The following is a 27,916-nucleotide window of genomic DNA, read 5'->3' on the forward strand; positions in this document are numbered from 1 at the left end:
TTTCATCCCATTAAAATCAGATGTGGCTCAAACGGTGGTGTGATTTTTGAGTCTCAGAAATTGTAGCACAGATATAAAAAGATTTCCTCTAATGCTAAAGGAAATGCACATCCTGTTCAGCCAGGACACTGTACTTTTAGTATGAGTTCATACCTCACATATGATCGTCTGTGCATTCCAAATCATTACACATGCAGAACCTCTTGAAGATAATATAATACAATAAGTATCACATGATCCGCACACACTAATATTTACCCTGTCTTTTATAACAGGTGAACAATTAATGATCTGTTTCTCATCCCGTTTACATTCTAGCAAAACAAGCTTTGCTTTCCCTTTGTTGCAAAATTTGAAATTTATCAAATTTAAATATGTAAATTAAATTCTGCATACTTTAACATACTACTGTTCAATACTCTCAAACCAACAGTAATATAAAGTGCATTTCTGCTTGATCCATTCTCAACTGGCTGTTTTGCTATTATAATCAATCATGGAAAATCAGATTAGCGTGATAGCATCAGGGAACTGTCTGATGGCTAAAGGAAGCTAAACCTCAAATCCCTGCATCTCTCAGAATGACAGCATGTGTCAGTCCTTCCTATCAACCAACACAATTCACTATCTACACAGGATAGGGGAAGGAAAACAGGTAAAGGACACAGTACTCCTCTCTGATAATAAGGTGGATGAATACTTTTGTCTCAGATATTTGTGAGATATTGCTACACAAGAAGGTCAACAGTTCAGCAAGTTATCTTATCACACTGCGTATGGTATAGACACCGGTGCTAGTCATATATGTCTCAACCTAAATTCCACATGGAGATCACGTGAAAAGTAAATGCAACACGCTATAATCAACAGCCATAAAAAGGTAACTAGTATATGCAAACTTTTTGTAACATTTCATGTTTAAAGGTCAAAAGAATGTTAAAATCTATATACAGTGGCATGTAACAATAAGACAGGTCATCTGTTTTACAATATATCTTATGATGTTATGGGATAGGTGAGGAATGCAGACACAATGACAATCTGATACCAAAGCTCTGTGTTTTGGATAATACGCAATATTCTCAGGAAAATCAGCCAACACTGCAAACTCTATGCAAATCAACCCAGTGTGATAGTGTTCATATACTCATTTGAATGAACCATGATAAGGCATGCAAAAACAAATAAATAAATAACATTAAACGCTGATCCAGAACTTAAGGTTAATTTCAGCCATAGTACTAATAGCAAGGAGTGATGCAAAAACATTTAAAATAATAAGTACATACAAAGTTAATACACAGTTCATTCATGTTTATTAAACAGTTGAACAGATTTTATCTTGCCAACTTAGTATCATTTACCCAAATCAAAATGAGTCTTTTTACATTAAAATTATTTATTTAAGTCCCATGTAAGTTCGTTCATGTTAGCTATACTTCTGGACTGTTTGGATGGCCCAATACTGCTATAATACATGAGCTTTACATCTTTAGAGATAAAATATTTAACAACTACATGAAAGTTATATTATAGTTCAGTTATAGACATATCAGGTATGGCCATAGGTAGTATATACACTACCATACTACTAATAGTTAATTAACCAGCTTAGGGCCACACTTAAGCCAAACAATTGTAAGACATAACTTCTTAAACTCTGACTCACCCATACTTACACTCCTTACATACCATTACTCGCTATAGCTACTGTACAAAGTATAGTCACATATAGACAAATATGCTACTGTAACAGCGTAGAGTCATTAATCTACTTTAGTAGGGTGTGGCCAAATCGAGCCTTTTGTACTGCAATAATTTAGGATCCCAATGTTTACATTACTGTAATAATGTATGTGCTAACACAAACACTTTCCCAGGATGAGCCATAATGGCCAAAGCTACATCTGATTAAACTTATTTAGATGATCTTGGCTTTCAGTACACTCAGGCGTGACTTATGGATTGGATTAAATTGGAATGGAAACCTGCATCCACACCAGTCACCACTGGAGTATAATGGACTACATTGTATACTATAATGTACAGCAATACGTAAACAAATTCTATAATGGTGTATAGTCACATGTAGTCTATATTACAGTAATAATCTGTCAACACATATAGTTTATATACTACTTATATAAGTTTTGGAATAGATTGGTGCAAGTTATACAACAGTAAACTATGGTTACATGCAGGATATAAACAGTAATAAAGTTAAATGGTAAAAGTCACATGTTGGCTTAAATAAAGCATAGTACGGTCAAACATAGACTTTACTACTAGTAGTAAAGTACTTTACTACTACTAGTAGTAAAGTAGTAGTAAAGTAAGGTAATGGTATGCTTAACTACTGTAGTAAAGTATGGGGGTATGTGGCAGCCTAATGGTTAAGGCTTTGGACTATAGATAGGAACGTCATAAGTTCAAATCCCAGGTCCACCAAGCTGCCACTGTTGTAGGGCCCCTGAGCAAGGCCCTTAACCTCAACCAGTTGGTGCTCAGTTGTATAAATGGAAACAAATTGTAAGTCACTCTGGAGAACGGTGTCTGCTAAATGTCAGAAATGCAAATGTGATAACATAAGGCACACTACTATAAAAAAATAAATTTTGCATGCATGGTTGCATTTCAGCCATATTACTGTAGCCACGTATGATTACATCTATGTTATTCTAATGCAGCAAGATATGGCATCATCTGAATAAACTAATTGCTTATACGTAGATTTAACAGCTGAAATGTCAATTGATATGTACACGACTACTATAACTGAGATGGTGTTAGTTCAGTGGAGTATAGATGGAGCATTCTAATGGAGATGGTGTTCAGTAGAGTATAGATGTAGTATTCTAATGGAGATGGAGTTCAGTGAAGTATAGATGATGTATTCTAATGGAGATGGTTAGTGTTTAGTGGAGTATAGATGGAGTATTCTAACTGAGATGGTGTACAGTGGAGTATAGATGGAGTATTCTAACTGAGATGGTGTACAGTGGAGTATAGATGGAGTATTCTAACGGAGATGGTGTACAGTGGAGTATAGAGGGAGTGTTCTAATGGAGAAGGAGTTCAGTGGAGTATTCTAATGGAGATGGTGAGTGTTCAGTGGAGTACAGATGGAGTATTCTAATGGAGATTTTGAGTGTTCAGTGGAGTATCTAACGAAGACAGAGTTCAGTGGAGTATACATGGAGTAATCTAATGGAGATGGTGTATAGATGGTGTATTCCAATGGAGATAATGTTCAGTGGAGTATAGATGATGTATTCTAATGTCGATGGTGTATTCCAATGGAGATTGTGTACAGTGGAGTATAGATGATGTATTCTAATGGCGATGGTGTATTCCAATGGAGATTGTGTACAGTGAAGTATAGATTGTGTATTCTAATGGTGATGATGTACAGTAAAGTATAGATGGTGAATTCCGATGATGGTGTACAGTGGAGTATAGATGGCGCATTCTAATAGCGATGGTGAGTGTTCAGGAGTATAGATTGAGTATAGCTGGTGTATTCTAATGGCGATGGTGAGTGTCCAGAGGAGTATAGATGGCGTATAAATGGTGTATAGATGGTCTATAGATGGAGTAGATGTACATGTGACCTGCAGCACGTACACGCGCTACACAGTAAATACCCCCAGAAAAGGAGAAGCAGTTTCCGGTGAGACCCATTAAACAAGTCTCCAGTGGCTTTTCTTTCTGTGCTGAAGTGAAGTTGAAGGCATCCAAAAGCTGGTTAGCCGCTGTCACACGCACAGTGGAGCGGAGAACAGGCGCAGTGTGCGTTAGTCAGTGGCTTACCTGCCTTCAGAAAGTCAGCGGTGTGCGGGAACCCTGCGGAAACCACAGAGTACTTAAATCACTGAAACAACAAACAGGGTTTTTTTCTTCTGGTTTAAATATAAATGATTAGATAAACACAGGTTTGGCTGCACGTGCAACCACTGGACCAATAATTGGCTCATTTGGGGGAATAAAATTAATTAGAGACTAAAAATAACATGATTTTAAAAAAAATGTATGTCAATATTACTGCAAAATTATTGTATTTGAAATAATCCTAAAAATATATATAAATATATACACAGACGAATAAGAAGAGTTAACTATTATAGAACAACAAAAGCATTTCAAAATTAAAATGTTTTATTTTATTACCAGGGACAACTTTGAAGACAATTAAAAGAATTAAATGATCTCTTACTATAATTAAAGGAATAAAATGATCTCATACTATAATTAAAGTCAGTTACTCACCACTCAAGTTTCCATACAACAGCATCAATCAAGAGCAAGTGGTTCGCTCTATTAAAACGTGTAAAACAAATTGCTATGGGTCACGTTTATAATTAAACAGTTTCTTAATAAAGTAGGATTTAAAAAAGGTTCACAAGAAGAGCGCAAGAAGTTCAGCTCACTTGCGCTCCACCTACCCTACCCACTCCTCTGCATCTGCAACCTGACCTGCTTATGCAAATGGAGTTTTATCCTTTATAATAATTAGCCAATAGTAAAACAATGTTTCTGGATTAACCACGCCCTTCGAATACAATCCACAAATAGCGTGCTTTGAAAGGCGGACACTATGACACATACTGTTCGGTTAACTCTGTCTGAGTTATGCTGGGGTGCGGTGCGTTCGGTTCTGCACGTCTTACTTTGGGACTGAACCATTTTTTACTCTGATCGTTTCTTGACTTTAGCGAGGTTACTATTTTATTCGTTCGATACCAGTTGTTATTTGTTTTATACATGCGGTATGTGGTGTAAGTTCAGCGACAGGAGACAAGGTTTTCATTTATTTGTGTGATTTGTGAAAAATCGCTCCCCTCGCCGCCAAAAGAAAGTGGTATGACTCAGTTCGCTTGTGTACCGCGTTGCCATGAAGCTGGTGTGGATGTGCACGTAGCAAGGATACAGTGGCGAGAGAGGGAGAGAGACATAGGGACTATTAAAGAGAGAGAGACAGACAGACAGACAGACATGGGGAAACGATTTCAATAAAACGAAATGACTGAATTTTTGATGAGGATTTCCATATGTAAATTTATATATATATATATATATATACACGATTTAAATAACAAAATATTAATTTAAATAAATATACAATTTTAGGAATATTTAATTCTTTAAAAGATCAAACATGACAACACTTATAGATTCATTTTTCCACTACCCTGAAAAATACAAATATGTATTTATTATACAACATGAGATAAAAAGCCAGTTTTGCTGTACATTGTTCCTGTACATTATTTATTAAAATTTTTAAAAAACTTCATGCTTTTTTTTAATTGTTTTTTTCTTTTACTTTGTTTAGTTTTGTTTTCAAAGCTACTTGTTGGCTATTTCACTAAAATAATTGGTGTATTGTGGAGTTTGCTGGGTGTAGCAAGATGACATGCCATTTACAAAATGATTAATAGCTTTTGGTTATGCAAGAAATCTTTACGTGCACAACTGCAGGCAAGGAAGCTTCACCGAGAGGCTTCATGCTTAAGAATATTGGATTACAAAGTTAAATAATGACCAGAATAAAAGCGTACAATATCTTTGGTGCATGAAGACCTGTTTATACAAGATGAACCTGGTTCATCAATTAAAAAATTGTCCTGGGGTAAATCCTTTAGCTTTCTTTTTATCTGAAGACATCAAACAGCAACAGACATCAGTATAGTCTCTGGTTGTCTTCTTTGCAAGGCTCTACATTAACTGCAGCCATATTTAGTTCCTGCTTGGCTGAAATAAGTTTCGTGTTCTTCCACATTGCTTAGTGAAATGTATGCTTATGTTCAACCAGATTGGTCTACCAGCTAACCCAGTCAGGGAATTGTATAATTGTCAATATGAAAATGACTGTGCCATTGATTTTTTCGAATACTGTGTTTTATTGAAACTGTGTTAATGTCTTAAAAGAAACCAGTGAAGTGCTTGAATTGTGAAGGGATCCAATATTGGTAGTCTTGATGTTGGTAGTTTCCCCATGGATCTGGAGCCTTCTGAGAGTCTACAACACAACCAACTATGAACAATTGCATTCTTGCACAAATTCACACAGGGTGATTTAGTGTAGGCAGTTCACCAGCTAGCATGTTGTTGGGAAATGGGAGGAAGCTGAAGCTTTATACAGACAGTAACCCGAGCACAGGATCAAACAAAGGACACTGGAGTTGCGTAGCATGAAACCTCACACAGAATTAAAAAAAAATAAAAAGATATTTATTATTATTTGTTTTATTATTATATCAGTTAAACAAAAGGTGCATGATGGACAAAAGAATGAATAGTTTGTTATTAAAACATGGTATAATTAAGTCCAATAACACAATAACAAAAAAATGTTTAAGATTTTAAGAGAGTTTAAAGCTATTATCACCATGGTTGCAAATGTAAACAAATATAAGAAAATATATCTTATGTATTGCAATCTGATCAGAATCCACCTGTTTTTAAAGGTTGCTTGTGTCAGATCACATATTACACAGGCTTGTGTCAGATCACATATAGATTGGCAGTGGCATCTCCCCATCACATAAAATGCTAAAAACATGAAACGTTGGTCACTACTGCTTCTGTTTTGAAACTTTGGAAACCGAGGTTTTAATAATTTAATAAACTGTATTAATATGAATACAATTATGGGACTTTTATCAATACTTCCTGGTTTGATTTATGACATCTAGCTGCTGTCATTATACTTGTCATTATTTATGTTGGCTTTGTAGAAACATTCTGTTTTGCTTATTCTTCATAGACAATAATGTATTAATTGCTACTCCTCCTAGGGCTTTTGAGCCACATGCACCAAAATCAGATATGTCATAGAACATAACCTGGTCTGAAGTTTGTTGCTATTACTTTTCTAAGCATTCAGAGTTCTGGTACCCATGATACTGGGTCTCAAATGGCCTTTTTGCCATAGACACCCATTGTAAAATTTTGAGGTTTATAACTCAGCAAGTTTTCGAGCTAACTACACCAAACTCAGCCAGCTTCTTTAGGTTGATACTCTGGAATTGGTGTACTGACTGGCCTTTCGGTTTTCCTGCAATATATGCAAAAGCAAAAAACTTTCTACAACATTGACATGTGACGTATCAAAAAACTCAGAAATAGATTTGTAAAGTTTGTCATGACAAACTTTGATGTTGGCTTGTTAGAGCAAGTATTCCCAAAGGCCTGTGTGATTAATAATACTAATTAATAATACTTTTGGTGGCGAGTGGATATGAGCAGGTCACATCACCCGAATACCTTTGACACTATTCCCCTCATTGTTCTGTTTTGATATCTTACATGTCAATGTTTTGATTTTGCATTTTAGGGGCGGGGCCGTGGGAAAACCGAAAACGCCAATCGGTACACCAATTTAAATCTTTGTCCAGAGTATCACCCAGAATATGGCTGAGTTTGGTGTAGATAGGTGTAGATAGCTTGCCGAGTTCTAAAACTCTAAAATTTATAATGGGTGTCTATGGCAAAGAAGGCCACTTTAATACCTGGTACCGTGAGTACCGGTACTCAGATCGCTTGAATTGAAATTCAGATTTTGGTGCATGTGGCTTGAAAGCCCTAGGAGGAGTAGCAATTAATACATTTTTGTCTAAGAAGAATATTCAAAACAGAATGTTTGCTTCTAGGAGCCAGTAGAACAATAAGGATAACTTCCTCACGGGTAACGTGACGTCACGTGCAGCCCCGCCCCAAAATAAAAAAAAATACCACAAAACGAACGTGTGACGTATCAAAACACTCAGCACAATGAGGGGAATTGCGTCATGGGTGTTCGGATGACGTCATGTGAAGCACCGCCCCCAAAATAAATTTCGTCACTGGTATTCGGTGACGTCACATTCTCGTATCCACGTCCCTCAAAAAGTATCGGCACCCCAACATATCGGCCATTGGGAATACTTGCTCCGACCAGCTTTAGACTGTGAGTAAATAATAATTCACTGCAGTATAGCACAGTGTTGGAAACTTCACACCATTCCCTTCGCTGATTCTTTCCCTGTAGCCGCACGACACCTCGTGATATTTTTCTTCTTTAATGTAGATACAGAGTTCATCGCAGAGGCGTTAAAAACAGTCAAAGAAAATAAAGCGACAGTTTGAGGCGAAATGTGCGCTGTATCTTTAAGTGTTACTGTGATTGGAGTCCCTTCCGCCATTTCTGTGTCTTCTCTGTGCAGCCGGTAGCGTCTGTCACTCCAAAACTAAACCGTGTGTGGACTTCAAAATACACTAATAATGTCACACACAGCCGTATAGGGTAGGTGCATGGGACCTAGACACTTATTTAAAAGAGTCTATAAAGAATCACGGTTTAACAACCCACAGTTTTAACCGGTTGAGCAGCAGAAGGTGGCTTGGCCAATAAATAAAGCAAGTCTAGCAGATGGAGTTAAAATTAGAGTGTAGAAGGGCAAAGCTAGCAAAGCGTATCCTAGCTTAGCTTAGCATAGCATAGCACTTTGGTTAATAACGATTAGCTGTTCTGTTACATAAGCTTTCAGAAAGCACTGCATGCAGAAGTAAAATAAGTACTCGGTTGTTCTGGTGTTTATTCAGAGTAGTTTAATCCGTATACCGTAGTCAATGTTACTTTTGTTTGTAGCTTGTGTTGCATGACACTCCCCACTGATTCTACAGGAATCAAAACAAAGCATCTTGCTCGAGGAAATAAATACAAAACAGATGACGTGATGCCAAAAACACAAGCCTGGACTTTAAAATAAATGTTTTTAGTTATTAATAGTCAGCGTGTGAAAAAGAGCAATCAACATAACTATGAATGATCTAATATCATATCGAATATCATATAATATCTACAAGCAGTATTTGTTAGATAGCTAGTTTTAAGTAATGGTAAGTCGATATGATGCTCACTAGTAGTCCTGTTTGTATTATGTTTTTGTAATTAATTAATTAATTGACTTATTTATTTATATAGCACTTAGATACACAGAAGTTTATTTACACCGTTTCAAGATTGTGGAGTTTCAAATGCTGAGCCATGGATGAAGAGGACAGCCAGGATGAGCTGATCAACAAGAACATTACCTGTGGAAAAGGCAAAAGACCTTCTGCATCTATTCTCTCAGATGAAGGTATAGTGTATTAATATACTTTTTTTCAAGGACAGTGATTGTTCAGGTCCTTTGTACAGAGAGGGACTTTATCTAAAACACGAAATGCTAGGATGTCTAAATTTGCTTAAAAGTTATCCTTAAAATTAAAACCGAAAAAAAGTTATCCTTAAAATTAAAAATAAAAAATATGATGATATTTAATATCTTACTGCTGCTGAATTGTCATGGAAGAGTCTTGAATACATTAAATGTTGCCTACATGCCTGATATGATGAATAAATGCTGTATTTTATTTAATATCTGCATTATTTAGAGGAAGATGGTGATGACTCACATGAGGAAGGTTCAGAGAGTGAGGAAGATGATGATTCCCAGGATGGAGAAGATGAGGGTGGTGAGGAAGAGGATGGGGAAGATGAGAGTGATCGTAAGCACATCATGATCCTTTCATTACTTGTACATTTTAGCTTAAATTCTAAAATAAATGTGTTTTAAGAGATGTACAGTGTGCATATGTACCATTACTTTAGTAGTAAATACAATTTGGTGTTATAAGTGAAAATGAACGTTTGGACATTTTGTTTTTTTGTGAGAAAGGAACAGAGGTATTATATTTTCTGTTATCGTGATATAATCTAAAATTTGTGTTATAAACACAAATTAACCAAGATAAGCCACAGGATGCATAGTTGCAAGTCTCTGACTCACTTTCCCCACAGCTCTTATTGTTGTCTGCATTGGAACATACAGTGAGGGAAGTATTCAGACACATTTTTTGACCCTTATTAACTCTGTATTCTTTCCTTCTATACTGAACATGTATTTGATAGATGAAGATGGTGTAAAGGAGATTGAGGGAGCAATAGGTGCACAGCCAACAGATCTTGGGCTGAGTTCAGATGAGGATGCGGATAAATGCCCTATCTGCCTCAACTCTTTCCATGAGCAGCCAGTAGCCACGCCCCAGAACTGTGAACACTACTTCTGTCTGGACTGTATTGTGGAATGGGCCAAGGTGAGCATGACACTGTAGGTCAGCAGTATACAGGTAGTTTACACTATATCACTTTGAAAGGGAATTCTTTAATGACAAATTTTCCATGCCTTTTGTCATTAGAATGCCAATTCCTGTCCCGTCGACCGCATAGTATTCAGTAACATCCTACTGAGAACATGCTATGGAGGAAAAGTCCAAAAGACGGTACGGAGCTCAGTACTGATTTTATATTTTTATTTAATTGTGTTGTGGCCTGGGAAAACACAAAATATGTTTGTGAATGAATTCTTGAAAACGTCTCAAAAATAGACAAAAAAACCCACCTCAGCTTAAAGAAATCCTAAATATAAATGTATATTTACATGACTAAATTTCATGACTAAATTAAATTGTCTGTGTGCAAACATCACATTAGGTAAAAACAGACAGTATGTTGGGCTTTACCGTATTTTCCGGACTATAAGCCGCAACATTTTTCCCACGTTGTGTACCTTGCGGCTTAAACAGTGACGCGGCTAATATATGGATTTTTCAAAATTTTTTAACAAAAAAACAACACGTTCTGTGTCGTGCTCAGTTTTTTGGCGGCATGAAGCTTTCATCAGACGATGAAATTGCCGAACGGGTTAAAGGCAGGGTCTCCGATGTTTGAGAAATGCTTCAGAAAACTGAGTCGGGACCACAAACTAAAAATCAAAACAAAAATCAAAACAAACGTGTAGTCAATGAGCAGAAAGGGGCGGGTCTTGTCAATATGCGGCGGAGAAAGTGTGACCTTGCTTACAATGCTTACGTGTGACGTAAGCATTACTACGATAGATAATAGGTGTTATTTGTGTAGTAACAGCGTTTAGCTCAGGAGTGTTTAGCTCGGAAAAACTCCAATCTGTGAATATGTGGCCAACTTCCTGCTTCTTCAGTTCTCTCCAGCACTGGAAAGCTGATCCTATATTAAAACGTCCTACTTCTTGCCTTATAGGTGGAAGATAGTGACCAATCACTTTTTTGGTAGGCTGCTGTTTACCGCTAATTTTTTATTTTTTGGTACAAGCCGTGTTTCGTTAAAGCCTGTGAAAAGTTAATTTGTTTCAATATACCTGTAGGCACCTGTGGCTTGTAGACATGTGTGGCTTATTTATGTTCAAAATAATATTTTTTTTTTAAATTCAGTATGTGAGGCTTATATTCAGGTGCGCTCGATAGTCCGGAAATTACGGTAATCAAGTTTATGATGATCCTACACCAAAGGTTTTAGAACTTTATTATTTATAGTTTCTCATAGTTGTATCTATTTTCTGTCTTCAAATGAGTGACCAATAATATCATGTATAGAGTATTGAAGAGTTGGGCCTGTTTGCAGATTACAGTTCAGAGGCCAGTGAAAAAAGATCAAGAGGAGCAGGTGAATGTGGATCTGGAGCAGACCAGCTGTGAGGTGTGTGGGGGGACTGACAGAGAAGATCGCCTGCTGCTCTGTGATGGCTGTGATGCCGGGTGAGACATTTGTGCTGTCGTTGTTTGTGTCTAAGACTCTCAGGGTCATGTTTAACAGTTAAGGTTTGTAAAACACATGATCAGTGAATACATATTTTGCAAACAAATATTTATGTAGTTACCACGATGTCCTGTATGCTTTTGAGGTGTAGTAATGTACTCACATTGGAAAACATTCACAGCTTGTTCAGTAAAGCATGGATATTCCTTTTTTCCCCCTTATAGTCTGCTTGAGGCCAAAATGGTATAAATGCTGATTTTAGGTCAAAATTAGTTAGTGCTGGTGCATGCAAGAAAATCAGTACCATATTTCTGTAACTCAGTAATTTTTTGTTGGTTTAGGCTCTTTCTATTTACATTTCTGACACACTTGTTTTTTCTTAAAGGTATCATATGGAGTGTTTAACACCTCCACTGGATGCTGTGCCTGTTGAGGAATGGTTTTGTCCACAATGTGCACCAAACAACCGCAACAGAAGTAATGACAAATTTTTACCAATAGTAGCAAATTATTGTCCTGTTATCTCATCTCATTGTATTGTACGAGTTAAACCGTTCTAGAATAATTTTTTTTATATAAATCATTTTCACATACAGTTTCACACACACTTTTGTCACTTCTGACTTCCGTCTGTTTCTGTTTCAGGGGAAGAGCGGTTGAGTGAGGAAGAGAGCAGTCTTCCTACCACAAGCCGCTCTCGGCCGGTAGGCTCCAGGCCCATGCGTGCAATTGCCCGGACACAGCACAGTGAGAGGGTCCGAGCCAACGTCAATAGACACCGTATCACACAGGCACGCACTGCCTCACAGGTTTGCATGACGCTTATGTCTGGCTCTTCTAACATACTGGTGCCTAGATTTAAGATGAGTTGGCTGTTGTCAGTTTCCTTAAAAGCATCAATTTCTCATCGGTCATCATAGCTCTTTGCCTGCTAACACAAACTTAGATGGTAGAAACTAATTCCTGAATATTTATTACTGATTTAATACAGATTTTTTTTTGTTTGATTTAGACAAAATTTTTTTGATTTTTGTCGTGAGTTGTGGCAATCTAACCCAGATCTTGGAGATCTGCCTTATACATGGCACGTTTCCCCAAATCATGATAAGGTTGTTAGTGTAACAGCAATAGACTAGTGCATAATATTTAATTTGGTCTTAATTTAATTTTTTGTGTGTTGGTGGTGTGGTTTTTCTTTGTGTCTTGACTGAGTACTGCAGCCTAGCATGCCTACCTAAATTATTCCTGCATGATTATGGTGATGTATTGACTTTGTTGACCTTTCAGCTTGCACCTCGGTACCTGATGCAGTCCACCTGGCTGGATGAAACTATCAATGCCGTAGTTTCCGGACTTAACACCGCCGTGTATATCAGGGACTTAACACCTCGCCCAAGAGCTCGCAGAAGACGCAAGAGAGGTAGCTAATAAAATTGAGAAGCATCAACATAGCTTGTCTCTATTTGTCCCCATAATGCTATGATCTGTGAGGTGGTTTTATATTTAATCCTTTATTACATGCTACCATGGTGAATATACTATTTAATATTACCATTAATTTCTGCAATTTATATCTTAATATAGCACCAAGAAAGAAAACCATAAAAGAAGGGAAGGACATTAACGGTAAAACCTCAACCACAAAGGTGAAAAGGCGGAAGCGTAAAGTGAGGAGAAGGAAATTAAGGAAGGCGGTATGTTGCGGCCTGTTTCATCATAACGTCAGGGGCGTCTTTTAATATTTGTTCTGCAACCAAACTTATAATAACGTCCACTGTCTCAGATTACAAGTACAGTAAATTGATGGCATTCGAGTGAGAGCTGCCAGGCTTCTGTCTGTCATGTTTGAATGTCTGTCAAACATTGAGAGGGGATTGATGCTTATTGATATACTCATATGGCTCCATTTTGGCCTCCCAGGTGGGGAAAAAGAAGACCACAGCACAGGGCCGCATTGCGCAGAGTCTGGGCATAAAGAAATCCAGCCGCAGCTCCGCTATCCCCTCTGTATACCGTCCGTGTGAGCAAACACTAGGCAGCATGAGAGCAGACATTGGGGCAGCATCCCTCTCTATTTATGGAGATCCCTTTGATCTCGATCCCTTTGATAATGGGTGAGTTTATGATGTTAACTTTAAATGAGTTTAGATGAAGACCAAGAATGAGATTTTATCAAGGAGACATTTACATGAGTGGTTGCCTTTAAATACTCTCTCTGTATATATAAAACAACATACTTACCTAATTACTTTACTGATTGCCTTTATATGTTTGCCTTTGTATGTTTATTCTCTATTTTTATCTGCTTTAAAATAGCTATTCTATTTAATTTAAAAGTTTATGCATTCACTTGGTCAGTTTTGCTTCCACGATTGTTGGCAGTATATTTTTAGGCCTAAAGAATGGAACTCTTTTTCAGGGATGAGGAGATAGAGCAGCCTCCAGTTCAGGCTTCTTTGTTGGAAGCGAAACGGCGGGGTTTGTCTCGCTCTGCTCTGCGCTCACACCAGCCTGTAGCCAGACCCATACTTGGTGGTTTGTCCAGGTACCCAGCCATCCCTTTATATTCCTTATATACTCTACTTCTGTAACTTGTATACAGTGCATAGTGTTGCTGCATTGCAAAAAGTTAAACCTAGCAAGTAAAGAGACCTTGAATCTAGTTTTATATTTAGCTTTTTCTAATAAATGTAAAAAAGAATGTTTTTAAACAAATAGAAGGTTGCTAAGCCTATTACTGAATATTTTACTTATTTCAAGTGTAAAATTATATATCATTTCTCTTGTTATGATGATGTGGGTTGCAGTCTAGTGGTGAAAGTAAAAGATGGAAGATCATTTTGAATCAGATTATTAAGCATTTGCCTGGAGTACAAGATGGACATGCTATTGGTGTATATAGTTAAACCTCTGTGATCTGTGTGTGATTTGGTACCAGGCGAGGGCACGGTTTACCTCAGGTGGAGGAGGTGGCTGAGGCTGCACCAGTCCCGGACTTGCTGGGAAGTATCCTCAGCGGCCAAAGCTTGCTGCTGATGGACAGCTCTGATGTGGTTATCAACAGAGATGGCTCTCTTAAAGCGCCCAAACCTGGTAAGTTTCATACTCTCATATAAACTAGACTTTAATTAACTAAATAATCAAATAAATACTTAATATTTGAAATAGTAGTTGATGGTTCCACCATGAGCTTGTTATGCAGTATGTTTACTACAGTAAATCATCCTATCCCTCTCAATCATGAGGTTAGCTTCAGTATTTTAGGGAACATGCCTTAGACACCATTCTAAGTGCATGAAGTGCACTGAAAGAACACACATTATATTAAATAGTGACAGTGTCACTATTTATTGATCAGCGTATAAATCCCTGTAAAGACTAATTCTATGCTGTGTAATGCCTGTGTAATGCTCATCATGGCCTGAGAGTTTCTCATAATTCTTCTTCTTTTAGCCTGTTTGTCATCTCCAAGGAGCAGCATCTCGGGACATTCTGACGAACGAACTACTTCCACAGGCGCAGCTGACATGCACTCCGGCAGGGAGTCTGCACCGGCCATCAGCCCTTTAACAAACTCACCACAAAGTTATTTTCAACTCACTCCTTCCAGAGTAACACATTCAACATCCTGCCCATCTGTTTCCCACGCACCTACATCTGTTCTTGAACACCCATGCTTATCTACACCTGTTCCACACAGACCAGCTCCCACAAACTTAACTGGAACTGGACACAGTCAAGGGGGCACCTGTAGCATCAGAGGCCAACCCCCAGTTACAAATGGAGCTTTTGACTCTCATCCTGGAGAGAGCCGAAGTACCGTAAACGTCCCTGCAAAAAAGCCTCCCCCAAAGCCAGTATGGGTGGATGTATCTGTGTTGCCTAGAATACCAAAGATTAAAAGAGAAAACAGTTCTGTTCCACATGGCAGCACAGGGAGCAATGGTGGTAACTTACCAGAGTCTTCCATGAACAGTTTGGCAGGTGACAAAGGGCAGCAAAATTCAGTTGACCAACAGCGAGTGAGTGAAAGTAGGCAGGGTAGGTCAATAGACGGCCAGAGGCAAAGACTGGACAGAGCTGTTCCCTCATCTTCTTTTTCGAACTCTTTCTCTACTCCATCAACCTCGGCAAGTTTAACATCAAATTCACAGCCATCCTCTTCTTCTGCTATTAGTTTTCGCATTAGCAGCAGTGGAAACCCATGGCATGCTCGGCGGCTTTCGGTACCCGATCAAGCCCTGCTTGCAAAAGATAAAGGATATGTGAAGAGAAACAGGAAAGGCAAGCAGATGTTGCTGTCATCTTATTCACAGGCTAAAAAGACCTCTGTGGAGAGTGAGGTCTATGATCCCTTTAATCCCACAGGATCTGATGCCTCCGACTCTGAAGATGAGAATGACAAGATGGAAATGAATCTACAAAGCCCACCACCCACTGTACAGACTGTGGGGGGAAATGAAGATGCTGAACGTGAAATTAAAATGGAGTCCATGGACATGGATTTGCCTCTGGATGATGAAATGTTTGGAATGAAAGTGCAAGTTAAAAAGGAGCCAACCTCTCCTAAAGATGAGTCATGGTCATCGCCTTCTCATCTGCCAGCCACCCTACTTGCAACTCGATCTGAAGCATACACTGGAAGCCCCGTAGTCTCTGAGGCTGACGAGAGTGGAAATACCAAAGGTCAATTAACAAAAGCTCTGGATCATTCCAGATCTAGCTCACCCTCTAGACAACACAGTGACCAGAATGCCATGACAGAAGTTAAGTCTGAACCAGATCTTGAACCATCTCCAGCAAAATCTCCATGTGTGTTTCAGGTAGCCAAAGGAAATGGATTTATTCATGAGCTGTCATCGGTATCAGGAGGTTCTGATATAAATCACAAGAGTGAGGAGAAAGAAATAGGAGTACCATGTGCTAGTTCAGGAGAGACCTCCAACAGCCCTTCTTTCAAGGCCTCTGAACGGTTTGATAAACAGAAGAAACACTCACGGTCTGAAGACAGAAGGCGGTCAAGGTCTAGATCTCCATGCTACAAACGATCTCGTTCAAGATCTAGAGACAGAAGCCACTTACAAGACAGGAGGCGCTCAACTCGTTCCAGCAGCAGTGAAAGCTTAAAGAATAGAAGAAGAAAGCATGAAAGTCATGACCGCTATGACAGTAGAGAGAAAGAGGGACAGAAAAGGTTAAAGAAGAAAAAATATTCTCATTCACGGTCAACGTCTCGCTCAAGATCTAGATCCAGATCCAGATCAAGGTCCAGAGAAAGGAGGAGAGAGCGAACATTGTCACAGACGTCTTCCTCGAGAGCAAGATATAGAAATGTGGTAAGATCAAAAAGGAAAAAGTCTAGATCAACTTCTAGAGACCGGAGACGGAGAGAGAACGTTTCAGAAGGCCCTCCTCATAGAGAGAGGCACACTGACAAAAATAGAGCATCCGCTTCTGCTGAGGAAAATGAGCCAACTCGCACTATAGACAGAGTAAAGAAGGAGAGACAGAAAGGACACAATGAATGTGACACTAAACTTTCAGTTGTTTCAATTAAAAAAGAGACTGATTCCAGTAGTCAAAGGTGTTCACAAACATTAAAGTCTGGAAAGCAAATTTTAGATGATGTGCTTTCGGTTTCTATGTTGCCCAAACCACATGAATCCAAACCTATTGAAATTAAAGAAGAAAACGATTCCCCGCTTAGTACGATTAAAGAGTCCCAGCTATTGAAAGATTATCTGGTGAAACAGGTCAAGGAAGAGCAGGTTTGGCCTGATGATGAGGACTCCTGCAGTGATGATGATGCTCTTGTGATTAATTTATCTTCACCTGGTCCTGATCCCACAAATTGTGAAAAGTTGACTGACTGTGAATCAACAAGCCTGTCTGTGGTACCAAAGGTGGAGATGGATGTAGAACCTCTGCAAGCATTGTGTCCAGTAAAACAAGAACCAGCAGACTCTTCAGATGAAGAGATAAATGTTGATTATTTGATTGACAACTTAGACTTCATTAAGAAGGAGATGAAGGATGAGCCAGAAGCTAAAGTTGCAGATGCTGTGGAGCCCCAGGCTGATCTAGGCAAGGAGTCAGCAGGGGTCAAACAGGAGACGGAGTCAGTTTTAGTAACAGCAGGCACCAAAGCCAAATCACAGGGTAAACGAGTCACCTGGAATATACAAGAGCCTGTGGTGTCCCAGCCAGACAAAATGAGCAGTGAGTACATTTTTATTCATTTCGTTTAGATTTGTAGAATTATATGCTCACTTTTAATGCGCAGGGAAACCGCAAAGCAGTGTTGCAGTCTCTTCTAATATTTATATATTAATATTTTGGTCTCATTTAGACATATTTGACAATGCAGGACTAAATGGAAAATGTAAACTGCTTTGTGGCTAGTCAGCAGCAGAGTGTATATTTTTGATAGTTTGGAGGTTAAAGTTAACATTAGTGACTGCCATAAAAAATGATTAAACTGGCTCACAGGGAACATGATGCAGAGTTGGGATTTCACCAACTTTTTAACCAGGGAATGTCTATAATATGGTATTTTACTGTATAACTGTGTTCTGTTTCGGTTTCTTTTTACTTGTCACTTTCAGAGCTTGCACTATTCAAATTGAAACTGAAACAAGAAGGGTCTCGTAAGGCTGCTTCATCCTCCTCCATGCAGATCACTGGCCAGGTACACTAATGTTCCTCAGTAAAGATATCTTAACATTATAACAGCCCATTCAGGGCTGAAGTGTTGAGTTGCCAACACAGCCTCAGGGTGGCAGCAGATAGTGTTGTAAGTCACAGATCTGCTCTGCTTTGTGACTGAAACTGAAAATAAGCAGCAGGGCTTTCAGTGGAAATGAAAGTGAAGAGCTGGGAAATCATAACTATTCAGGAATTCAGACTTTAGAAAATGCTTATGTACAGAATTCTGCAGCTTGGCACATATATGCATGCAGTTCTAAATCTGATGCCACACACGGATAGATTTTTAATGTTCTTTTCAGCTGTAGTCAGTGTATTTTAATATTATGCCTCAGCATACTTTAGGTTTCTTTGAATTTTCAGTCTCTTTATTTATCTACACACAAAATCTTGGCGTGATTAATAGCGCAGACTTTTAATTTTTTAAAGAGCTCAAGGAGTCAAATGATGACTCGAGTATGTTAGTGATCACTGTAGAATAGAGAGACAGATTAAGTATTTTGAATTGAATTGAATTGAAAATACCCCCCCCCCCCACCATTTAATGTCACTGTATGTGTGAATTATACAGTTTTATTCCATTGTAAATAGTAACCTTTGTAAATAGTTTTTTCCACAGTCATAAGTTCCCACAATGTTTTTTTCCCCCTGTTGTACAGGGTGGCTCAAGATCCACAGCCACGAGCATCAGTTCTCCAGCACTGGAAGGGAGTTCAAACTCTAGCCAGGAGAAATTGAAATCCCACAATGAGGAGCTGTTGCAGAATCCTGATCAGAAAGACAAGGTGTGTGCACATGGAGCAAGATTTCTGGCATGTTTTCATTGGGTAATGGGTAAAATTAGGGAAGAGAGGGTTGATTTTTTTAGATTATTACATAAATCAACTTTGTGGTACCTGGAAACAGTAGAAAAATAAGATTCTAATTTATATTTGGGTTAGTTAGACTTAGTTAGGTTGAATACCAAAATTTATCGTTAGGAGTTAATGCACATCGTTTGGGCTTCAGAAATATAGTGGTAACCAAAAGTCCATAAACCTTTTATTTCACTACCTGTAGTACATGAAGAAACTTCATATGCAAGAACGGGCCATCGAGGAGGTGAAACTGGCCATCAAACCCTTTTATCAGAAAAGGGACATTACAAAGGAGGAGTACAAAGAGATCTTGCGCAAGGCTGTCCAGAAGGTATGATTTCATTTTTGTGGTTTTCATAAGTGTTATTGGGATCTGTGTTGTAAAGCTCTGAGTCATATGCTACAATGAAGCACATGACTTCCTCAGAATCTTTATTTTCCATTGTTTTTAGTAACTTTGCTTCCTCTTCCTCTACCAGGTGTGCCACAGTAAGAGTGGTGAAATTAACCCAGTGAAAGTAGCCAACCTGGTAAAGGCATATGTGGATATGTACAAACATGCCAGGAAACATCGTAAAGCAGAGGAGAAGCAGAGTGCCGAAGGCCCCAAAGGTTCAGAAACGCCCAGCTGAAAGCACAGTGTAGCTGCTAATCAACAAACTCAATGCACACCCTTCTAGTCCCTAAAGTGATGTGACCCTAAAGGTCTGTACAGTTGTATTCTTTGCACAGAGGTTCTCACCTTTGTGAAGGTGTGCAAGAAGGAATTGTTGATCTGGGATGAACAGAACTATTTTACAGTGTGGGTGTGTACCAGAAGTATGGTACACTATTGTTAATGATGGTATAGGGGCTTTTTTTTGCTGACTTTGTTAAAGACAATATGATCTGTTTTGAAACGTTTAATACGACAGTGTTACCAAGCATAATGCAAAAGCATTTGAAATTTCACCACTGAGGCTGCTACTTTTTCATACTTTTGCTTTGTCACTGTTGTGACACAGTGTACTGCTGTCATTGAAAGTTTGAGAACTGGAAAAATCAACCTTTTCAGATTAACTGTTGCTCACTATAGCAGAATTCAGAGCATTTAGATAACAGAATTTAGATCATTGATAGTATATATGTATATTTAGCACACTGAGCTTGCTAGAGATTTAAATCTGAAGATGTACACACTGGGTTTTTTATTTTTGTTTTGTTTTTTTAAATGTTTTAAGATGTTACACATGGTTTTACATTTGGTTTTATGATGCCTCATCTGGCCAATGACCAGACTAGTGTCAGGATGGCTTATGATTCAGGTGTGACATGTAAGTTCTTTTTCACAACAGAAAAATTTCTTCCTAGTTTTCCTTTACCATATGAACTTTTTTGAAATCTTATAACTAGAGAGATTATTATAGCATTATCATCAGTTCAGTGAATCTGAGCTCCACGGCCCAGCCTTTGTCAGCAGATGATTTTAGACCTGTATCACCATCACGATGAATTGTTTTTTGTCTATTATTTTAAGATTACTTTGAAACAAATATATATATAAGACTTTGTCAGAGGATTTGAATATTGTACGATGACGCCATGGATATTTCAGTAAAGCTCAAAAATCTTTTGTTTATTGATAATATTAAGTAAGCCATATAGGATTATTATTTAACAACCAGTATGAAAATTTTGTATTTAGATTAATTGAATATAAATAATCTTGGTTAATTGTTTCCCCTCATTGTTTAAAAGTTGATTTGCCGATTATATATTTGTTTTTGTACAGATATTTTAAGTGTAGAAGACCGAGAGTGGTGCTATAGGACATCATGGGGATAAAGTTTCGTGATCATTATTCCTATAAACTAAATGGACAGAAGGAGGATCTTTTATTAACAGGGTGTTTGTTGTACTTTTTTAGTGTTCATTTAATTTTAGCATCATTTTATTGTTTTTAGGACGAGTAAGGACTGGTTACTCTGCATTTAAAGAAATTAGTGTAATATGCTTGTAGAAGCAGGAAATAATGTTTTCCTAGTTGCTGATGGCAGATAATCCTCCTTGTGTGAAATGTGCTGCCTTATCATCACTGATGGAATTATGCTTGGCTCTTCTTGTGAACAGGAGAATCCATTCTGCTGATTTGTAAATACCTTTCTTTAACAATTTATTAATAAAAATGAAAACAAAAGTACATTGAATTTTACATATCTACACACACTATAATAAGATTTGTTAGTACAGTGTATACATTTATTTATTATCCATATGACAAACTATAGTAAAAAAAATCTGTTTAAGTAAGAAACAAGAAATCTTAAAAAAATGTAGCCCTTTGGGCACAGTAACGAGTAACAGAGCAAAAACAAAAAAACACTTAGATAAGGTTGTCAGTGGGAGCAAATGTGATTAAAGTTTTGATAAAATCAAATAAAAAAAAATTATAACCCGTTTTGTGTTACACACAGCTTTTTGTGGAAAACGATTATGCTTTGCTGCAGATAAGGAGTGAAATCATTGAGTGAAATCAGTTGACTTAAAACCATGCTTTATACAGCTGGAGGTGGTGAGAAAGTGGCTTCAATCAGTTCATACAGGCTGTTGTGGGAGAGCTGAAGGCTTATGTTGTCATTTTGCAAAGATGATGCTCCCTCCAACTGTGCTGCCTTATGCAACTCACGACATATCAGAGGCACAACCTGCAAAATAAATACATAAAATAAAACTGATGCTACCGGCAAGCAACAGGGCAAATTGAAAAAGAGAAAGAAAGCAGACAGCAGTTTACCTTCACAACAATCAGCTTTCTCTCCAGTGGCTTTCCATCAGGAAACCTTTCTCCGAAGCACAAATAGATGGTGTACTCTGGAGATCCTCGCCTGTTCTCTTTGAAATCTATGAGATCTGAAATAAAGGTTTAAGAAGACTGCATGATGCTGCTGCTGATAAATATATTGTATCTATATGTTTCTGATTCGCTTGTATTCCTTATGTACTGGAACACATCTTAAGTATGTCTTGGCAAACATTCCCCAGGTACTATAAGCAAGTTGGAATGTATCTTGAACAAAAAGCAAGTCCTGGTTATACTGGTTATAAATCAACCGATAGATATTATTTACAAAACACAGAACTTGGATAAATGAGAAGCAGTACAGTTTGTTTATACAGTCTTTACAGACTATAATCAAACATTACATAGACATAGCAACCTGCAGATTCATTTCTAAGTTAAAAGCATTTAAGAGGCTGGAATAAGTCAAATAACAGCCACTCCTAATAATCTTACCAAAAGAAAAATAATTTGTTGCATGTGTCATTTCTATCTTAATGGTTGGTTATATCTCACCTTACCTACATATCAATACCAGTCTTGTCATTTCAGGGCTCTACCTGTGCTAAGCGATCGTTTTTGCCCACTTTCCCACTGACTGGGTGCACATTTTACCTAGTGTCATTTGCTGTGTGAAATAATCCTACACTGATGATCTGATGCTTTTGGCTAACACCTGAAGACATTATACAACCTACTGACATTGTAAAATATGTACAATTCTCTGTAATTAGATTTTGTCTTGGAAGCTAATGTGAATATAGCAAACTTAATTTCATTTCATTTAATTTATTTTATGATGTTGGGACAATTTTATTGGGTGTTATTTCTTTCATCAATCCTTTATAATAAATAAAACATAAAACAGTTCCTAATCTTAAATGTTAGACTGCAGATAATTCATGTAGATGTTAATATCTAGTTTCCAGCTGTCTCCTACCTTTCTTGTACTTGTCAAAGCTGAAGAGCAGTTCATTCTGGCTTTGGGGCAGCTTTCTAGGCTCTGGGTTCGGGATCTCTGTAGGATTGCAGGTGCTGAAAAACACATTGCACTTGTCCTGGCGGTAGCCGTAGATGCCTGAGGGGCAGACCTCCAGGAGCAGACCCCTACTGATGTTGTTCAGTAGGTGCTTAGTGAAATGGACCTGTTTGTGATCAGTGAGCTCGTCAGTGCTGGGGAAGGGCACAGAAACACCCCTCAGCTCTGACTGATCACACTGTGTGTGGAGCTGAATGTGTGGACCTTTAACCTGCCTCTTCAGCATCTCCATTTTCCTGTAGTGAATGGAGATCTCCAGCTCAAAAATAGAAGGCAGGATGAAAGGTTGAGGCACTGAGAAGGCACAAGTAGAGAGATTAGAAAATTAGATAATGTCTTTTTGAAATGAATGCATTGGTAATATGATTTTTTTTATATTTATACAATAAAATGAACCTCATGGCTCTAGTATCTGAGTTGATTGCTTTCCATCAAGTAATGCATGTAAATAAGAAACGAAAAGAGTGGTTGTTGGATTTTACATACCTATATTGTGGGTTAGCTGTAATAATACTGGTGCTGATACGGGTGTGTTATTCAGAAGGCAATGTTGCTGCAAAACCTGCATTTGGGGGACACTGTAGTTGGTGTTGTCTTCTATGTGTTGGATGGGTTGTTGGTAGTCTGGCCAATATTGTATTTCTAAACAGCAATCAAAATTATTATTAGCATATTATAATTTTACCCTACTCTGGAGTACAGACTGTGTTCATAATTTTGACTTAGACTCTTATAGGTTTGCTGGTCTGGTATCCACATACTTTTGGTGATATAGTGTATTTAACGGTAACTACTTAAGCAGGGGTTGTCATATGAAAACAGGCTGTAGTACTAAACTGTAAACATGAACTAGTTCAGCTTTTGTAGCATATCATCACTTGACACTTGCCAGAGCCAATCACATGCATTTACTTTATTTAAGTTATTTAGCTCTAGTCAGCTCATTGGACCAGGGACTAGCTACAGGTAAGAAAGGTTCAATTAATTTGCCATTTATTTTCATTTATTAATATCTATAGCACTATATACACTATATTTTTAATGGGTTATATAATCACTATGAGAACTGTCTATAGCCACAAACTATTCATTTACAATTCATTACTATTCATTACAAGGTAACTGTTGTTATGATTCTGTCATGCTAGTTGCTTAATCAATCCTTAACAAGCAAAGAATTTAATGTTACCCGCACCTTATAGGAAAGATTGGTGCTCTTTTGGAGACGTACCTGGGGGCTGTGTATTTATATCCAAGGTCTCTATTTGGTTTGGCAAATCATACTGTATTAAAAAACAAGATAATGGCCATAAATTACTTTTCACTTTGAATCATATCTGCTAAATAAAGCTTAATGAAACATCTCTGTTGTACAAGTATAATGTTTAAACATATCTGTTCTATGTTAAAGAACCATCGTCATTAGTGATTATGAAAATTACCTTTACTCATCAGAAAAGGCTATATTAATACTGTTAGACTTTTGGGGAAACTTACCTCCATTTCTTCATATTGATTGTTTGAGGAGCTGTACAGGGCTTCAGTGTTAATGCGCGAGCACTGCTGATGGTCTATGGAAGAAGATAGATGTGATTCAGCTTCTTATAGGCCAAGGTTAGAGGCTGTATATCTGTTAGCATCAGGTGTCTTACTTTCAGGACGGATGATACGGTAGATTTTGTGAGGATTCTCCGTCTTGGAATTGTCCTGGATCATCTTGAACTGTGTAAGGCTGTTGAGGGCACAACGGAAGTTGGTCTTCCACTTTGCCTTGTCATTGGGATACTCACTGATCTTACCACTAACCACAGCCCATTCCTAGACCAAGAAAAATAAGACTCTTTTATATAACTCAGTTACACCAGTAGCATATATGCAGCACACACAATTCCATGTCACTACCAATGCATCAGTGTTTTAAAGACTAAATTGGATATAAAATGAACCCCTGAGGTAGGTGATTAATAAACTAGCCAAAAGTGTACACAACTATGCGGTGCCAGTGACTGTAAATGCAAGGTTTGTTTGGCTAATACATTGTGTATAGCATGCAATGTCTTTCCAAAACTTCTGAATAATTATTATTGTTATTAAAAATTATCAAAATATTTTTAACACTACAAACCTTCCACCTGGTAGGAAACATGTTTAGTTGTGTATACATTATGTACTTATTCAGGTGGTACCAAACAGGGTACATCTTTTGAACCTTTAATAGGTATCTTCTAATATTGAACGTGTAGTTGGTGCAGTTTTAATTAGTTTTTAATGCAGTAATAACCCATGTCACAAGCCAAAGATACAACGATTTAAATATGATTATTACTCAAAAAAGTCAGTATTCTGGCTATTAACTGGAGCCTTAGAGCATTTTTATTAGTAAAAATTCCCCTCACAGAACACATTTACAAGACTGTTGGCTAAGATAATGAAAACTGAAGGATCTCCCAAGGATCCAGTCAAACTGAAAGCAACGTGTCATACGGCTAAGTACGGTGAACCATACTCAGAATTCGTTCTCTGCATTTGACCCATCCAAAGTGCACACACACAGCAGTGAACACACACCCGGAGCAGTGGGCAGCCATTTATGCTGCGGCGCCCGGGGAGCTGTTGGGGGGTTCGGTGCCTTGCTCCAGGGCACCTCAGTCGTGGCCGGCCCGAGACTCGAACCCACAACCTTAGGATTACGAGTCAGACTCTCTAACCATTAGGCCACGACTTGCCCCAAACTGCTTATTTACTACCAGAATTCTACATGTTATAACCATGATAATGATGCATTGTGTGTTCTTGGTCTTGTGTTATAAATCTACCCCCTGACTTTAGAATGCAGACACTCACTCGGAAGATTTGGTTGTCTTCGTCTCCACAGTCTTTCCTGGAGTTGTGCTTCCATGGGATGCGGAATGTGTCTCGGTCGATCATGTAAAGTCCCCCGTACTGTCCGGACTGCACTTGCTCTAGGAGCCAGTGTCCAAACTGGGGTCGCACTGCACTGCTCACAACAACATCAACAGGAACAGCAGATTATTAACGTTATGTTGAATGGACACATGTTGACTGCCAAGCCCGTAGGCAGGGGCAATGTCAATGCTTGTGACAAATATTCTGGGTTGCTGTTTCAAATTAATATGATACATTATTGTAGCTGGACGTGTGTGTGTGCAATCAATATATATTAAGTATATATATATATTGATTAAAAGAATTTCTATATTTTATCCACTCAATTGTCTACAATATAATACCATATAAACGTAGCGTAATTTTAATAATAAAACTTAGTGGGATATTCAGTGACATTGGCTGTGCAATATCGACTTTTGTGATTGGACAAGACCGGCAGACTGGAGCCAATGGAAATGCTTCTCTCCTTCGGTATGCGTCTTTAATGCTCTAACTTCAAAGCGGACCGCTTGAGGTAAACTATCTGGAATGATTAGTATATTAATTGATTTAGATGCCTACCCAGCTAACACACGACGTACTAGTTACGGAATTTATTGGTCATTTTTGGTCATTTCATGACCAGCTGGCACCGTAACTGCTACGACCTAGGGAGGTAATTTCATTACCCTTACAGTACCCAAGCACTACGTCGCCACTACGGTCTCCTAACGTCGCGAGATAACCAAGTACGGTCCAGTTACGTACTATTTTGGTAATTTCATAACACTGGCAACGCAACTGTTACATCCCAGGGAGGTAATTTTATTACTATTACAATTATATAAACATTCATTTCCTTTTCTATTTAGGTTAGCTTGTTAAAACTTTTCAGTCTCAACGTTTCCCTTAAATAAGTAACGATAGATTAAATACACCATGCGAGTTGCTCTTTACATGGGAAACATGTAACATATTCTCCAAATTGCACCCAAGAAGATTGGAACTGACCAGTGTACATAAGTGACAAGACAAATACAGCAACAAGCAAAGAAGCATGGACAGAGAGTCAAGAAATGATGATGAAAATCATTATTATTAATACTTCAGTAAAGCTCATTAAATCTATTCTGTTGTTAGTGTGGTCTTTAAACTTATGAACTGTGTATGGACTAACTAAGGTGGTACATGAGGAAGCAAATTGACAACGATGCAGTAAATAATTTAGGTGCATCAAAAAGCGTGCTCGTTAAGATACCAGCAGACAAGCTAATCCAGCACAAATTAGTGCATAAAAGGTCACCAAAATGAAGTATTTGAACCTCATAACTAAATACAAAAGGAGGAGAAAAACTGCAAAAAGGTCCACTTTTTGGAAAAAAATACCCCACCCCACACCCCCTTCAATAGGCTGGCTACGGATCTGACTGCGCATTTCATTTACATAAAATAGAATAGAATGTAATACTAACAGCACCCTACCTGTTTGTTATCGACATGTCGCTCTAGTCCAGGTGATGAACTGATATTTTGTCAAATCAGACAAGAGTTTTCAGAATTTCCGGCACGAACAGAATGTTTATACCCAGTGAGACTTGATGTAAAAACGAAGGCGGAGTTTGATCCTTATTTGGAGATTCCGGTTGGTGACATCAAAGACGCACCTATTGCAAATTTCCTATGAAGAGTGAAAGACAAACACAAACTGTTTGAAACACAGCGTCTGTTTAAGCTACAGTTTCGCCATCATTTGATCTTTTATGTATTATAATAATGATTAGACCATGTAATGGTAAACAAGTAATCAGGCTTATGGGTGAATAGAGTTAAGTGCAAAACCCTGTATGCATGGTATTAGAGACAACAAGAACAAAACTGTCAAATGTTCTATGTTATTACAGTAGTAGTTGGGGGAAAACAAGCAATAATACTTCATCTCCATTTCTTAATGTAATAGTTACATTTGCATATTTAGCTGATGCTTCTCTCCAAAGTGTCACAACTGACACAGG

The 27,916-nt window shown here is 38.0% G+C and overlaps 2 protein-coding genes and 1 long non-coding RNA gene across 6 annotated transcripts; 1 reads left to right on the forward strand and 2 right to left on the reverse strand.

The window, feature by feature from the left end:
* Positions 1–1,299: 1,299 nt before the first annotated feature.
* On the reverse strand, positions 1,300–4,618 carry LOC113660250. Its single transcript, XR_003444771.2, has 2 exons — positions 4,267–4,618; positions 1,300–3,843 (listed from the first exon to the last, which is right to left on the reverse strand). It is a non-coding gene; the product is annotated as an uncharacterized LOC113660250 (long non-coding RNA).
* Positions 4,619–7,830: 3,212 nt separating this feature from the next.
* Positions 7,831–21,337, forward strand: phrf1 (PHD and ring finger domains 1). 4 transcript variants are annotated; one of them, XM_027173104.2, is made up of 18 exons: positions 7,831–7,948; positions 8,966–9,122; positions 9,418–9,531; positions 9,935–10,119; positions 10,222–10,305; positions 11,462–11,595; positions 11,982–12,073; positions 12,242–12,405; positions 12,884–13,016; positions 13,181–13,290; positions 13,517–13,710; positions 14,016–14,141; positions 14,535–14,689; positions 15,050–17,815; positions 18,202–18,284; positions 18,961–19,086; positions 19,361–19,489; positions 19,638–21,337. In XM_027173104.2, the coding sequence occupies exons 2-18, from the start codon at positions 9,029–9,031 to the stop codon at positions 19,788–19,790; spliced, it is 4,842 nt and encodes a 1,613-aa protein (XP_027028905.2). In that variant the 5' UTR covers positions 7,831–7,948; positions 8,966–9,028; the 3' UTR covers positions 19,791–21,337. The 4 variants fall into 4 exon arrangements, with proteins under 4 accessions (XP_027028905.2, XP_047675313.1, XP_047675311.1 ...); XM_047819357.1 differs by lacking the exon at positions 7,831–7,948 and adding an exon at positions 8,145–8,284 and having other exon boundaries at positions 12,242–12,387; XM_047819355.1 differs by lacking the exon at positions 7,831–7,948 and adding an exon at positions 8,146–8,284.
* On the reverse strand, positions 21,294–27,572 carry irf7 (interferon regulatory factor 7). Its single transcript, XM_027173105.2, has 9 exons — positions 27,387–27,572; positions 25,860–26,013; positions 24,668–24,833; positions 24,513–24,586; positions 24,247–24,298; positions 23,502–23,657; positions 22,917–23,309; positions 21,932–22,047; positions 21,294–21,842 (listed from the first exon to the last, which is right to left on the reverse strand). The coding sequence occupies exons 1-9, from the start codon at positions 27,401–27,403 to the stop codon at positions 21,693–21,695; spliced, it is 1,278 nt and encodes a 425-aa protein (XP_027028906.1). The 5' UTR covers positions 27,404–27,572; the 3' UTR covers positions 21,294–21,692.
* Between the last annotated feature and the right edge of the window lie 344 nt (positions 27,573–27,916).

The sequence above is a fragment of the Tachysurus fulvidraco genome, chromosome 10 (assembly GCF_022655615.1).
Source record: "Tachysurus fulvidraco isolate hzauxx_2018 chromosome 10, HZAU_PFXX_2.0, whole genome shotgun sequence".
NCBI classification, from domain to species: Eukaryota; Metazoa; Chordata; class Actinopteri; order Siluriformes; family Bagridae; genus Tachysurus; species Tachysurus fulvidraco.

Coding starts and splice junctions, on each gene's coding strand:
- irf7 (XM_027173105.2), bottom strand. Junction 24,587..24,667: donor CCGTATCATCCGTCCTGAAA/GTAAGACACCTG, acceptor CTTCTTCCATAG/ACCATCAGCAGTGCTCGCGC. Junction 23,658..24,246: donor TATAAATACACAGCCCCCAG/GTACGTCTCCAA, acceptor ATTGCTGTTTAG/AAATACAATATTGGCCAGAC.
- phrf1 (XM_027173104.2), top strand. CDS start 9,029: ATGGATGAAGAGGACAGCCAGGATGAGCTGATCAACAAGAACATTACC. Junction 13,711..14,015: donor CTCGATCCCTTTGATAATGG/GTGAGTTTATGA, acceptor ACTCTTTTTCAG/GGATGAGGAGATAGAGCAGC. Junction 14,690..15,049: donor TCTTAAAGCGCCCAAACCTG/GTAAGTTTCATA, acceptor TTCTTCTTTTAG/CCTGTTTGTCATCTCCAAGG.